General features: G+C 43.2%; 1 protein-coding gene across 5 annotated transcripts in view; it reads left to right on the top strand.

Moving 5' to 3' along the window:
- PRKAG2 (protein kinase AMP-activated non-catalytic subunit gamma 2) overlaps positions 1 to 14,565 on the top strand; it is a 205,580-nt gene that overhangs the window by 96,487 nt on the left and 94,528 nt on the right. Inside the window, exon 1 of one of the 5 annotated variants that reach the window (XM_079302883.1) lies at positions 3,040 to 3,654. The exons of 3 other annotated variants lie outside the window; for them this stretch is intronic. In XM_079302883.1, coding sequence (XP_079159009.1) covers positions 3,549 to 3,654 — 106 coding nt within the window. In that variant the 5' untranslated portion in view covers positions 3,040 to 3,548. Of the gene's footprint in view, positions 1 to 3,039; positions 3,655 to 14,565 lie in introns of those variants that run through there. One more of the 5 variants, XM_079302885.1, reaches the window with a different exon arrangement.

Raw genomic sequence — 14,565 nt, 5'->3', positions numbered from 1 at the left:
GAAAATGTTTCATTTTGCCAACATCATTATGCAGAGTTTTAAAAAGGAAAATTAGGGGAAAAAATCCAATTTAGGGAAAACTTTTAGGACAACATGGCAGAGAAATGCAAGGATGATTCATGCTTTACCTTTCTGAGCATGGATCTGAACTTTATTTCTCTTAGCAATGACAAAAGCAGAGGGCATTTTGAACAAGGAAATCCTCAGCAATGAAGAAAGGGAAATATTTGGTTTTGCTGATTTGCAGTCAGCAGCCAGTTCAAACATAATTGTCACTAAGGGGATACATATTCCTCTTAGCCTTCCTGTTTTGAGCTAAATGAGCTCTTAAATTTTGAGGAGGAAAACATTGTTTTTTCCATTTTCACATCAGAATAAATTAGATAGGTCTAAGTGGTCTCCATTGCCTGCTCTGAGTTCTGCTGCTGCATTTTTATGTCAGGTTCAAGCTCCTGTTAAAAAGCAACTGAGAAAATGGTTTGAAATATCAGTATTTAGAGTATTTTTGCCGTGGCACAGAATTTACACTGCTGTGGAATGGATTCATCAATTTGTGTTTCAAAGCTCTGATGTCTGGTGGCTGCACTTGTTTGGTGCAATGGCATCTTCCATATTTTCTGTCTGGTGATCAAATCTGAATGCTCCCCCTCAATTCTAGCTCATAGAACAAATCTTCACATCACATCCAGAGAAAAATAATGTTTTTTGTTGTGTGTGTGCCTGAAGAGTCATGGTAAATCACTGGGGGCAGGTTCTTTTATCCTGAGAGATGGAGAACTTAAAGCAAGAAGCATCAAAAAGAGGGAGCCCAGCCAGGGATGGGGGTTTTGCAGATACAGTAGAGTTAGTGAGGTGTTTCACACACATACACCAGTGTTTGTTTGCTCCTTCCCCAAAAATAATTGTAATAAACTGCCCATTGCCTGGTATCTTGCAGTGAGTTCATGGAGCATTTTTGGAGGGGCACAGTGTTATGCTTATGCAGCTAAAAAAACATAATATGGGATAACTAATTTGGGAGACTTTAATGTAGCTTGACAAGAGTCCATTTCATGGTTGTTTGGAAGGGATGGAATGGATTTGTGTTTTCAATCTCCAGAACATAGATGGCCCCAAAGGAATACTTTGAAACACAGCTTTTTATTATTAGTTTTACAGATCCTTACACTGGAATCATTAGGAAGATGTAGTACCTGGTGTAAATGTGCAAAACCAGCTAGACCATTAGCTGTGGGAGACAGACTGATTATACTCAAAACACTTAGTGCTTTTTAACAAATTACTGTAAAAGTCAGTTGTTAAACAGTGTTGTTTCATTTTCTGGTAGCTCTGTGTAAAAACATTAGAGTCTTGCTGCTTCCCTTAATAAGGGGAAATGAGCCCTCCTGGTGCAATGGCCCTGCTTGAAAAGGTCATCAGTGACTATTTATCCTTGGTTTCTATCAAAAAGGGGGCTGTTTCCACACTGCAGCAATAGCAATTCTTATCTCATTAAAAGGGGATTTTAATTTTTTTGCCTTCTGATAACATTAAGTCATTCTTAGCAATCCTTTGGCCATTGAAGAATGAGGAATGCAGTAACACAGACACTTTTCCCTGCTAATTCCTCAACTCATTGCTCCATTTGCTTCTCCCCTGGTTGGGGTGAACAGTGAGCCTCAAGGGAGGGGCTGGAGAAGGGACTTGGTAAACACACTGTGCTGACAGGAGATTTTATGTTAAGGGTTGTTATTTGGTTAAAAGCTGTGGGATGTTCACTTGCAGAGCTGAAAAAGGGCCACAGAGATGAGGGGGAAAGGAAGTGGGAGGACTAGTCAGGAGGGGTAAGTCTGGGAACTAAAGCTTCACATTAATTATCATCATGCCTCCTTTGGATATCAGTTCAGAGCCTTGTGTGGAAGGTAATTAGATGTCTTGGTAATAATTTGATTATTTCAGTTGCTTGGTGAAAGAACAATGGTGTCCTCTGTACTGTCTTCTTCCACATTCTCCACAGGGTAGACATGGGAAAGTCTCTGGTAGCTGAGGATGGCAGAGGAGCCTGCTGTCACCTCTGCACATGTTCTTGGGGTCCCTGAAGCCCCCAAGACATCTTTGCATTAATGCATCTTTCTAAAAAACCAGGGCTTGCAAGGAATCTGTGTTGATAAAGTCCTTTTCTGCAGTATTCAACGCTGGGCTTTGTTTTTCTTCCTAATGATATTAAGTCCCAGAAGCAATCATAGGCACAAGGAAGAAGTCGTATTTCTTTGTAGAGGAAAAAGGTGATATAACCTTCAATTCCTCCTAGGAATTAAAAGTATAAGACTCTCATTACTCATAGAGGGTTTGATTTTTGAAAGAGCTGAGCCTCACAATCTAGTAGTGTCCAGAGGAAAGGCTATGCTCTGTAACTTTAAAAGAAGCTTTTGATTTAACACAGTATTTACTATAATCTTGGGAAGGTTAGCTACAATGGTTTGACCATGCCTTGGATCATGCTTGCATCCCTTTCCAGCTGCTCAAGGTCCAGCCCACGATGATCAACCCTTTCCTAAAATAACCAGCTCTAAATGTACAGGCTCAGAGCTGAGCATCATCACACAGCCTGACTGATTGGGATGAGCAACAGCCTCGTGCATGCTTGTCTCATTGAAAAGACCACGAGGTGGATTTAGCTGTGTTACAAACAGCTGTGCTGGTGCCTTTTGCTTTGCAGAAAGTGAATTTGAGCAGAGCAATCCACACTGAGCACAGGGATACGTGCAGCACGGGGAGGGCACGTCACAGAGAAGCTCCAGCCCATCACTCCAGCTACAGTTTCCAGAAAGCATCAGCCTTCTTTTTATGAATTGACAGGAGCTGGATGCCATGAATCCATCAGTCATTAGTGTGGAGCTCATGGACAGTCAGCTGGGCTCTCCTGTCCCTCCCAGGACCCAGCACACGTGAATCAAAATAGTTGGGTGATGTCATGTCGTGGTGCCACTGCGCCTGGGACGCTGCTGCCAGGAATTGTCTGTCCAGGGGTGGTTTCCTTTTACAGCCTGTTGAAAGAGTCATCATGCCAAGCTGCACATGACAGTTCCCTTCAAGAGGGCTGGTGGCTCCTCTGCACAGTCAGTATTTTTTAAACAAGGGAGCTTATCAGGCGGCTCCTGACCTTTTCCACATGAGCTGATCCACTGGGAAATGCTGTTTTGGTCTCCAAGGCTTCTGACAGCTGATGTATAAGAGCTCTGTGGCTGCAGGCTGGGCAGACTTTGAACTTCTCCCCATGTCCACACAGATTTGCAGGGCAGTCCGTGTACGCCGGAATTAAGGCTGGAAGCGCCTGGCGAGCAAGGGTCAGCAGCCTGCTGCAGGACAGCTCTCCACAAGCACCAGAGCCAGGCACCTCAGAGCTCAGCTGCTGGCCAGCTGGACTTCTTTTGCAGCCACACTGTCTTTCTGGAGATTTATTTTCTCCCACCTGGGCTTTTGGTATAAGCAGCACCTTTCCTTGCCCCTCGTGCTGAATTTTTTTCTCCAGCCCTGGGCATGAGCGACTGCTGCCACCACACGAGTGCATGTGGCAGCTCATGAAGCGTTTTGGCAGCTTCAGAGGGAGCAAGAAGAGAAAGGAGCGATGCAAAATCTTGGAAAGGCGCCACTCCGACCCCCAGGGCCTGTCTGGTAAGGACCCTCTGTGAACAGGGACACTGCTCTTTGGGAGAGGGTGGTAGTGAATAATTGAGCAGCAATGTTGTGCTCCCCAGTTTCACTGACTGAATTTGTTGTGTGACTGCATTTGTTGTGTGGAGGTTATTTTGGTGTTGGTTTGCACCAGAGATGAAAATCTGAGCTGACACCTGTAACACACATCAGCCATAACCTTTAGGAGAAGTGTGGTGGTACAGAAAACTCTACAGTAAATCCTGCGGCATTCACAAGGGACTGCTGCCTGATGTCACATTAACTAAACAATAATGACTAAGTTCTAAGTTTGGCCTAATAATATCTATTGAAATATCTATTTTAATTAGAGAAAAAATTCTTTATCAGTTTCATAACTAATGCATTTAAAAACATCTTTCTGATACTGAAGTTATTGGTATAATTGTGCTTGACTTGCAATTAGGGATGGTTTTCTCTTAATGAAAAGCTTTTCCTGGTAACTGAGTATTAGTTCCAATACAAGTGCTGAGTTGGGTGTTCCAGAGAGTATCTTTGTGTCACATAGGGATCAGCTGGTCAAGAGAAAAGGGGTCTTTCAAAAGGATCTGGCTGTTTTCTTAGTAATGGAGAAAACCCAATTTTAATGCATTTCCTCTATGCACTAATGGTAGCAGGTTCATGAAGACTGTGAGTGTTACTGACTATTCTGTTCTGTGACTCAGAGGGTTAAAACTGATGTTACACTGAATCAGCTGGATAAGGCTCAGTTTAGAGAGGCTGACATGCACTGAGGGTAAGCAAGGCTCTTTCACTTTTTATTGATCAGGAATCACTGTGTCAAATCCAGCAGAATGATGGAACTAGGAATAGTGTTGGACCAAATGGGCAGTGTACATCACATGTGTACATTTAGTGATGGGGAATTATAGCTGTTGGATGGGTGGCTGCCCAGGGGGCTTGGTTTTTTATTTAGTGTTTTCCATTTTATTTAGTGATTGGTTGGATTGGAATTTTTAAGTTGCAATCCTTGCAAACACTTCTCCTTTTGCTCCTGTTGCGTACAATTAAGTGATTTTAAATCTAAAACTGTTTGCTGTGTCTTGTTCTGTTTCCCTAAACCCACTTGAGAGTGGTAGGAAGGTCAAGATGATATGAATGAAAAATTACCCAAGTCTTTGGGATTTCACAGTGTCAGCAACATGCACAAAGACAGGTCTCAGGGTTTATGCAAGAAAGGGAATATTTGTCTTAAAGACATAAAATTACTTCCCAAATTTGTAATTAAACATCCTGAATTCTCATGTAGTGCAATTTGTTGATTGAATGTTGAATGGCACTTTGGACAACTAATTCACTGTGATTTCATCAACAGAGGAGAATAGTCAGTATCTGCAAAAGAATTCACTTCTGGAACCACTAAACATAGTGTTGCATGTCTGCTTCCTATGAGTCTAACTATAAACCCTGTCCTCAATTCCCTCCATGGAGAAAAGAATTTGTTCTGCACCAAAAAAACCTGACTATATGAACTGTATTGTTTGTGAGTTATGTTAGAAAATTGGAAATATGCTGCCAGCAATGCCAAAATACTTGTTCCTACTTTTCTCCATTCCTATTATTCTAGCTTTGTAGCCCACTCCAGTGATACACAGCGAGTACCAGGCAGAGTTTTCTGCACAGTTTTTAGTCTACAGATTTTGCAGGGGCCATTCTTTTAAGAGTGTGACCAGGTCAGCTCCCTGCACTTCCATCATCAACAGAGAACTACCAAGTCACAGGGGTGGGAAAAATCAGATGGGATGTGTCTGAGTTACTGCCTTCCTTGGATGCCCTGCTGTGGGGATTGCCTCTGCCATCCCAACAGGGTCTGGGTTCCTTTCAGGGAACAGGTTAACACATTTGCAAATGCCTTCTCCTCATGCCCCCCACCCCAATGGCCTCAATTAATTGCAGGGAAGTGTCAAAACAAAAGCTTTGCATTATTTGCTACATTTAATCTGTACCTTGTGGCTATTAGGCCTCAATAAACACTTTCTGAGCAGCTTTCAAGGGAACTGCTGGCACTCAGCAGGTTTTATGATCAGTATTAGTGTGTGCAGGAGTGCTGGTAGCAGACAGGCTCAGTGACTCCTCAGGGCTGATCACACACCAGCACATCCCATTTGGTTGTCATCTACCATCAGGGGTGAGGAATGAATGACAGCAGCCTCCCTGTTGCTAAGTTAGCTTGGATTGTATTCAGAAAAGGAGTGGAAAAAGAAATAAGAGGAAAATATTCCCTGGTATTTACCCAAAAGGGGAATCTGACATCCAGACTGGTTGAATTTGGAATTTTTATTTTTCTTGGCCACTTCTGTAAGGGTTTTAAGGAAGAATCCTCCAGTCCTTGTAAATAGGATTGGGCCAGTGCAGTTTTTTGCTTCCCAGGGTAGATGCTTCAGGCCACTGCTACTAAAATTATCAAGTAGTATGCCACTCTTCTGTTTATCAGTTGAGCTAAACCCCTTCCCTCCTCTGCAGAGGTTGCATCCTGGTGGAGAAATAAAGAGTGGCATTGCCAAGGATGGTCATCTCTGCAATTCCCTAGGTTTGGAGCCCTACAGTCCTTTTATTCCAAGTGAACAGCAAGGAGAAACCTGAATGCAAGCAGAAGCAGAGAACACAGAGAGAGAGAAAGGAGAAAAACATGAATGAGTACCAGGAGCAAACAAGAGCAGGAGTGAAGGCAGAGATCCTGCAGTTTGCTCTGGGAGAGGAGCAGCCAACAGGGACACCTCAAAGCTTGAGCTGTCCACCAAACAGCAGGGAAGCTGATTTATGCAATAGGATTTTGGCAGGGCTGAGAACAGGGATTACCCAAAGTTTCTCCAACCTCTAGATCACCACTGCATAGTTTCCTTCTTCCTCTTGCAGCTGCTGTGCAGGGTTCTGGCAGTTTCTCCTCCTGGCAGCTCTCACCACAGCCTGATGTGTTGTAAATGGATAGGCTCTGTGGCATTTCAGAAGGGGAAATATTTTTGACCTCAGAGAAGCTAATTGCTCTGCCCTTTAAAGAACATCATGCATTCCACAAAGGACTGAGTGACATATGCAAAAGGAGTAATGTTTAAAGTGTTCTTTCCCTACCCAAGTCATGAGTGCCCAGCAAAGGAACTTCTCTGCAGCTGTGAGGCTGCACCAGGGCTGCCTTGTACCAGGCATTTAGCCTCAGAACACATTCTGGAGACTTCTAGCTGCATGGAAATGCCCAGGAGCTTCTCCTTGCCCATGCTGCTCCTCTTGGGGTTTATTACTTTAATCAGGTGGGTTTTAATCATCAGGTGCCAAAGCTGAGCCCCAGCCAGCCAAGTCCAAGGGGCTCTGAGCAAACCTCAGTGCTGCCTCTCAGCCCCTGTCCTGTCCCACCTCAACAGCACTCTTGAGGGTAATTTCCCTGGCAGTTGTTATAATCAGGTGCATGTTAGGACTAAATTGGGAGTGATCCTGCTGGATGTCTCAGACCCCAATAAACACAAGTGCAAAGATGCTTCAGCCCTGCATGAATCAGGCAGTCCCAGAGTCACTCTGTAACTTGCTCAGTGCATGTTTTATCTGTTTTCTCTGTAACCACCATGGAGTGGAGAGATGCTGAGGCTCCAGTGTGCATCTGGGAGGTGCTGTGGGCTGTCCTCAAATACTCAGCCTAAAGGGAAATGTCTTCCCCCTCTCAGTCAATGACTCAAGGGGCTTCTTCCATCTCTTGTCATGGTCCTTCCCAGATCCCGGGGTTGGGTGTGAGTGTGGATTGTGTGTTGAGCAGAGAAATTATGTTCTTCCTTCCCAACAATGGGGATGTGATGACTTCATCCATGATCACCATGTGCAGGTAACATGCCATGGACCAGCTCCCACAGCTGTCCCTGAGCAGGGACTTACACCAAACCAAAGAGTTGGTGCTTCACATCCTCTCCAAGTGGAAATTAAAACCCGGGGGATAATTCACCCTGGCTCTCATCACCATTCATTGGCACAACCCTGAGAACAGGGACAGAAAACATGGAAGAAGTGCTGGGTGAAAACATGAAGCACAGAAAACATGATAGAGAAGCAATTGCAGAAAGGGAACAGAGTTTTATCTCCTTCTCTCCCAGCCTGGAGAGCTGCAGCTCACCCAGCACTTCACCCCAAAGTGGGTGGTGCTGCTTGTGGGAGGATCAGAGATATTTATTTTTCTCATTCTTGTGGGATGTTTTTGTTATGAGCCAGTGGGGGAGAAATCATAGTGAAAAAAAAAATCTGGAGAAATAAATAAGAGTGAAGGAATTGCTGCATGTTCCAGAGCTGCCATAAATGATCTGAAAGAGCAAAATCCTGTTGCTCCAATAAAGCAGCTTAAAACCACCATCATCAGAGACTGGGCATGAGAAACTGAAACAGATTTGGTTTGTTAATTATTTTCTCTACTGGTTTTCATGCTCTGTTAAGCTGACAGTGATTTTAGAAGATGTGCAGCCCCAACTAAGCAGTACTGATTAATCTTGTACTACAGAGAGCACCAAGACCTGTAAGCTGTGAAATTTCTGTAGTTGGTTGTTGGGAAGGAGAAAAGCAGTGACAATCCTGATTTAATGTTTGAGACTTTTTAATTTGCTGCTTTTTGCTTCCTTATAGTCACTGTCCTGGTGCTTTCTGGCACATCCTGGCTTTGTGCACAGTTTTGAGGAATTCTGAATGGGGGCAAAGGGACTCTGGCCATGAAGCAGTAGAAACAGCAAGGTGTTTTCAAGCAGGCACCTGTAAATTCAAATAGTAATAAACCCCATAAGACTTCCACTGATTTGGTGGAAACTGAACTGATGGTGGATTGAGCAGAATACAGCATCCTGCCTCTGCAGTTCTTTGTAGGCTTAAAGGAGATGTAGACTCTGCCCTCACCATGAGTTGTCCAAGAATGCAAATTCTCTGAGTAATTTATTTTCAAAGAAGTTATTTTTGCCTGAAGGGCAGGTTAGGCATGTAAAAATACAGTGTGTTCTCGAGGCACAAATTTCCAGATCAGTGCTGCAAATGAATCTGCCCACTTACTCTTCTTCCCAGTCCTGCTCCAGGCAGCTTGTGTGTCTCATCACAAACTATGGTCTAAAATATCTGTATTACTATAAATGACTGAATTACTCAGCACTGACGTGCTGCTGTCAACAATGTGGTGAGAGCAGCAGGGCCAAGCCTCCCTTTTGATGGGCTGCTTTACAAACTGTGCAGGGTTTTGGGCAGGGAGATTTCCCATCTGGGAGGAGTCCATGTGGTTCTGGTCCTTGTGCAGGTGTTTGGCCCCCAGACACAGCAATGGCAGAAAAACTTCATTTTTAACTGTCTGAAGGACACTTTCCTGTAATTCTGCAACTATTCAAACAGTGTTATTTGAAAAGTGGGATAAATGGTATTCTTGAGAAAATGAAATTCAAAGCAAACCTTCGGATTGAATCTGAGCAAAGATATGAAATGCAATCATGGGAGGAGTTCATTGGAGTGGAAAAGGAAAAACTGAGATAGAAGGAATCTGGATACTGACTGTGAGTGAAAGAGTGTGCAGATCCTTCCTTTTTCTGACAGCAAATAATATTTATGTATTTATCAGTATTTCATTTTTCCATCTTCCCTTCTCTTATCTTCAGGTAACAAGTCATTTCTGATATATATGTAAGGCTGGAACATTATCTCTGTTACTTCTGATATAAATAAATGTCTGATTTATTTTTGAGGATGAAATAAAGTAATGTAGATAAGACTTTCATATGTGGCACCTCAGTTTAATGAGCACAGCCTGGAGTGCCTTCATGATGGATGCTGGAGGGTCACAGCCTACATACTAAAAATCACTGGAATTATTCATTTTCATGCATCCTCTCTCATCCTTATTACACCAGTTGGGAGTAGTATAGAGATAATTTTTTCCCTGCTTTCCCTGTACTTTCCAAGGGTTCTCACTTCAAAAGAATATCTGCATGAGGAGCTGTTATCCTAGACTGACTTTCTACTTATTTGAATGTGCTAAGCTAGACCACAATTTATTTATACTCCCATGCAACTATATTACAAATCCTGTTGTCAGATTTTAAAAGCAAATTTTAAGCTTAGGTCTGTTTTTTTACAGCCTAAAATTGCACTTGACAGTAGCATTTAGGTAAGTGGGTACTTTTGTTTAATTAGAAATCAATGTTTTGGACTATTGACTCCTTGCTCAAAGTTTCAGTGAATTGCCCAAGAGTGCAATTTCAAAGATGTTGTTAAGGCAGTTTGTTTGTCAGGTTTAGTGGATCAGCAAATCCCAGGAATTACCAAGATTCAGCTGTTTTCTACTTTCACCTCTATTCTTGTCCAACATAAAAGCAGTTCAAGGACTCAAAAGTGCTCGTAATGCTGAGATTGAACGCCTTGAAATGGTTTCAGCCATTTGATTGTCATTCCAGAGTCACACTGACACGTGGAGGTTTCACTCTCAGGAGATGAAGGGCTGCTCTGTGAGATAGTGTGGTGCAGCTGGCAGGCTTGGCTCAGGGACCCAAATTCTCCCTGCTGGAAAGGTCACACAGCCTTACTTGGTTTAAGGACAGACCCCAGAGCTTGCACCAGAGAGTTCCTGTTCTGTCCTTTTTCTGTTCCTCCTTTGATAAAGTCGGGGCAACTTAGCTGGAGGAGGAGTGATGGGATTAGCTGACATTAATTAATAGCATCCTGTTGTTTCTTCAGAGTTTTTTCCAGTCATTGGAAAACAGCTGCTTCCCAGTGCTTTGTTCCCTGTGGGGCAACAAGGACCCTTTTGACACACTCAGAGCTACAGTCACCAGATTGTTTAACAGATCCTGCCCATCTGGCCCCGTGGTTTTATTTCAGTCAGAGCAGGAATGATGACAGTGAGCCCAGGATCCCTGGGACAATCCTGCCTTTCCTGGAGAGGGGTGCTCTGGGAGAGGAACAGATGATTTGTGACATTTTCACTGCTTGTATAGTGTATAATTAGGGATTATAAACAAGAACAGGGCAATAAATCAATTAAAGAAATACAGATGAGGCAGAAATGAGATGGCAAGTCAAAATGAGACATGAAGGAGATGGAAAGCTTGCAATGGAAGGGTTCTTGCTGCAGGAGTGACTACATAAGTTGGGTGGGTGTTCAGAGGTGAAGGTTGCACCAGTCTCCTTGAGAAGAGGACTGAGTTGAAAGGATGAGAAGCTGGAATAATGTTGACATTTCCCAATTCCCTAATTGCATTGCTGAATTTAGGGATAGTTAATATCCAGGGATCAGTATGGGGACTGATAATGTTCATTAGGAACCTGGGTGGTGAGATGAGCCTGCAGAACATGCTGGGTCCTGACTCCCAGTGAGTCAGTCACCCCAGGACTTGGGGCACTAGTGGATATAATCTGGAAAATTATCCAGAAATGTGCTGTCACTATCAGCAGGTGAACCACACACTGGGTTACATCAGGAGGAATGGAGCAATCCAGTCTGGGGAGTTATTATTCCCCTCCACCTTGGCCTGCTGGGCTGTACCTGGAACAGGGTGTCCAATTTCTGATTCCCCTGAACAGAAAGACAGAAGGAAGCTGGGAAGCTGAAGAGAGTTTTCCTGAAGGGCTGTCAAAATGTTTTGTGACCTACAGCAGATGTTTTGGGATCTGTAAAGAGAGGCTGAGGAAACTGGCTGGGTGGGGTTTTTTTGGTCCAACAACAACAAAAATGTCTTAGAAGACTAAAGTGCATTTTAATAGCAGCTTGCAACTCTCTGAAGAGCAGTTTCAAAGGTGGTAAAGCCAAACTCTTCTTAGTACTTGCAGATGGTAAAAGAAGGAGTACAAGGCAAGAATTTGTGCCTGAGGAGGATCAGGCTCAGCAAAAACTCCCTCAAGAGGTTGGTGTGGTACTGGCACAGGTAACCTAGAGAGGCTGTGTCCTCCATCCTAAGAGAATTTGAAGTGTTCTAATCAAAGCCATGGTTGACCTGGTCTTGTTTGATGCCAGCCCTGTTTGGAGTGGGACATAGAAGAAGGGGCATCCAGACCTTCCCAACCAGCATTTCTGTGATGCTCTGTTGTTCAGTTGTAGGGAGAGTTGGAGTTGTAGATATTGTTGCTGTACATCTTTTTCCCACCCAATTCTCAATGAAGGCACAAAATTGTTTTGATGACCATTCAAGAACAGAGTGACTTCTTGGTAGATGTATTTGTGCAGCTGATTTGGAGAAGGGGAACCATTGCAAAGACCAACACCAGCACATTTACTGGGCCAACAGAGGAAGCAAAATGTGTGTGTTTCCTACAACACGTACCCAGGCTGCTTCCTGGCTGTTCCATATGCATTAAGGATCACCCTGAGAGTCCTGGGCAGATTTTAATGCCCCCTGAGCTGGGCAGTGTCTGGGCACCCCCAGCTGCTGCCCCATTTCGGGGAATGTTCCTCTCCCAGCCCCAGGAATTGCAGTGGGACTCAGTTTGTATCAGCTATCTGTCACTATAGCAACTCCTCACTCAACCAGTCCCTGCACTAAAAATAGATCACCTTGATCTCAAGGAAAGAAAACCAAAGGAAATCAAAAGGGGCAGTGATAGCAAGAGCTGTAGAGTCAGGTATTGACTGAAGTCTTGAGCATTTGAGACCTCTTAGGAATAATCTGTCACATAAAACAATTATTTCAGGGGCATCTATTTATCCAGAAGCCCCCTTGTGCCACTGGGTTTGAAGCTTTAGCAAAGGACATGACTTTTTATCAGAGGGATGTGTTTGCAGCTATCACCCAGCACATGGGATGTGAAACCCTGTGGGATGTTGTTTGGCTGGTTAAGGGATCTTATCTTCCCCGTGAGCACATCTGCAGCTCTGTCACTGATAGCCTCCTGTGCTCTTGTGTGTAAGTTATCAGAATCCCTGCTCCTTTATGAAATTGTTGCTGATGTCTGCAGGAGTCTGTGAGGGACCCAAAGGTGAAAAAGCCAAATGCTGTTGGTGAAGTTGCTGCTATCTCACGTTGCAGTTAAGGGGAGCTGAGTGCTTTGGCACCTGATAGGGACAGGGCCCTCTGTAAGGGACCTGTAGTGATGTTGATCCTATTTCTCCTCCAAATCCAGGTAGTGCTACATCTTATCCTCATGAAGAGAGGGCAGTAGGTGTGAAGCTAAAGTAGCAACAAGATTGAAAGTTTGTTAAAGAATTACAGAATTAACTGAAAATGCCTTTGATGGGAAAAGAGCCAAATTTGCATTAAGACAGCTCATATACCACAGGCAGCACTTATGATGCTCAGAAAGGGGTTAATTTAGCTTGTAGAGATGACTGGAATTAGCATCAGGTATTCAGCATTATAAATCAGCAAGATTCTGCTCTTGATAAAGGGCCAGGTTATTTTAATGACCTTTTAGGGCTGACAGTTTGCAGACACAGCTGATATTAAAATTTGTAGGTGCTTAACTGCTCTTAACTGTATATACTGATTCTTGTTTTATTTAGTGTTATAAATTGCACCTTTTATACTGAGTTAATCTTCCAAAAACTAAGATAAGCAGCTTTCAATGCTGGCATGCACCTGTGCAACCGAGGAGGGTGAGAGGTGACACAAATCCCCAATTCTCTCCATCCTTTTCAAGGATATTGTTGCAAAATATAGTATGAATTCTTAATACATTTTTTTACTTCACTTGAGATCCACTGCTTTTACACTGTCTGGGGATCACACCCATATTCCTCACCTGTCACTTCAAGAGATTATCTTTTTTAATCAGCTCTGGAGCTGTGAAGGAACTGCACTGCAAAGTTATTAGATATCCCAAGTGTATTCCCAAACAGCAGGCATGGAGGTCTGAAAATAGAAATGGAAGTTTTGTAAACAGAACAAATTTATTCATTGAAAAGGTTTTGTGATGCTAAGCCCACTCCAGGCATTACTCCAGCCCTCTGTCACTGCATTTTGGGGAGCAAAAGCTTTATCAACTTTTGGATGAATGTCTCTAACACAGAGATGTTAATGAGGAGATGAGAGCAAATGAACTGTGCATATCATTCAAAGACTTGAACAGATATAGTCACAAGTCTTCTGGAGATACTGGTTGCTATCACTCAAGGTGACAGTGCTGTATTTGCCAAAAGGCAGAAGTTCCCCCAAATTGCAGGAGTTAGTGCCAATAAGTGCTCTGTCCAGTGCTTTTATTCCCAGCTCCAGCTTGGCAGCAGATTTGGCACAGTTGCAAAATTTGCTGTAGGAAAGAGCAGGATACCCAGTACTAATATTCTCCTTCCATGATTTTTTCATGACAGTAAACTGCTTTCTACCTGTTTTTTAAGATTATTAGAAGTGCTTCTTCTGCCTCTGACGAATCTGCTGCTTCCACTAGATGCAGTAAAACTCCCCTTCATACCCCAGAGCAGGTGACAGTTTTCTCCTGCTGTCAGATTTGGGGTTATTTTCTTCCCTTATCCTGTAATAGGATACCAGAGTTTTCCTTTCTGTCAGCCAGGTCCTTGTTTAAATCTTCATGGAGATCCTTCCGGGCAGCGGTAATAGGAAAACTGGAGACTTTGTGAAGTCTGAACTTTGCAGATTGTAAACAATGGTCCTACTGTAAATCATTACAATTTTTTCTCAAAATGAACATTCTGATACATAGCATAAAACAAAGCAGCAACATAGTCATACAAGAAATCCCAGCAGCATAAATTAACCTTGAGATATCAGAGACTAATACAGAAAAACTGTAAAATACTCCAGACTAACAAAACTAATTCTAACTGAGGAGACTTGTAGAGAAATGATATTATGGATTTGAAGTGCCAGCTGAAATGAAAGCCTGGAAAACAATGAATGAGGAGCACTCTTTAATAGTTAATTACAAAACTGTCTGGGAGATCAAGAGATGCTGCTTCTTTGTTGGGTGGAGCTGGTGAGTGGACAGGAC

Source organism: Erithacus rubecula (genome assembly GCF_903797595.1).
Source record: "Erithacus rubecula genome assembly, chromosome: 3".
Classification (NCBI taxonomy): domain Eukaryota; kingdom Metazoa; phylum Chordata; class Aves; order Passeriformes; family Muscicapidae; genus Erithacus; species Erithacus rubecula.
Note: the sequence above shows the minus strand (reverse complement) of the source record. Positions and strands in the feature narration are given on the sequence as shown.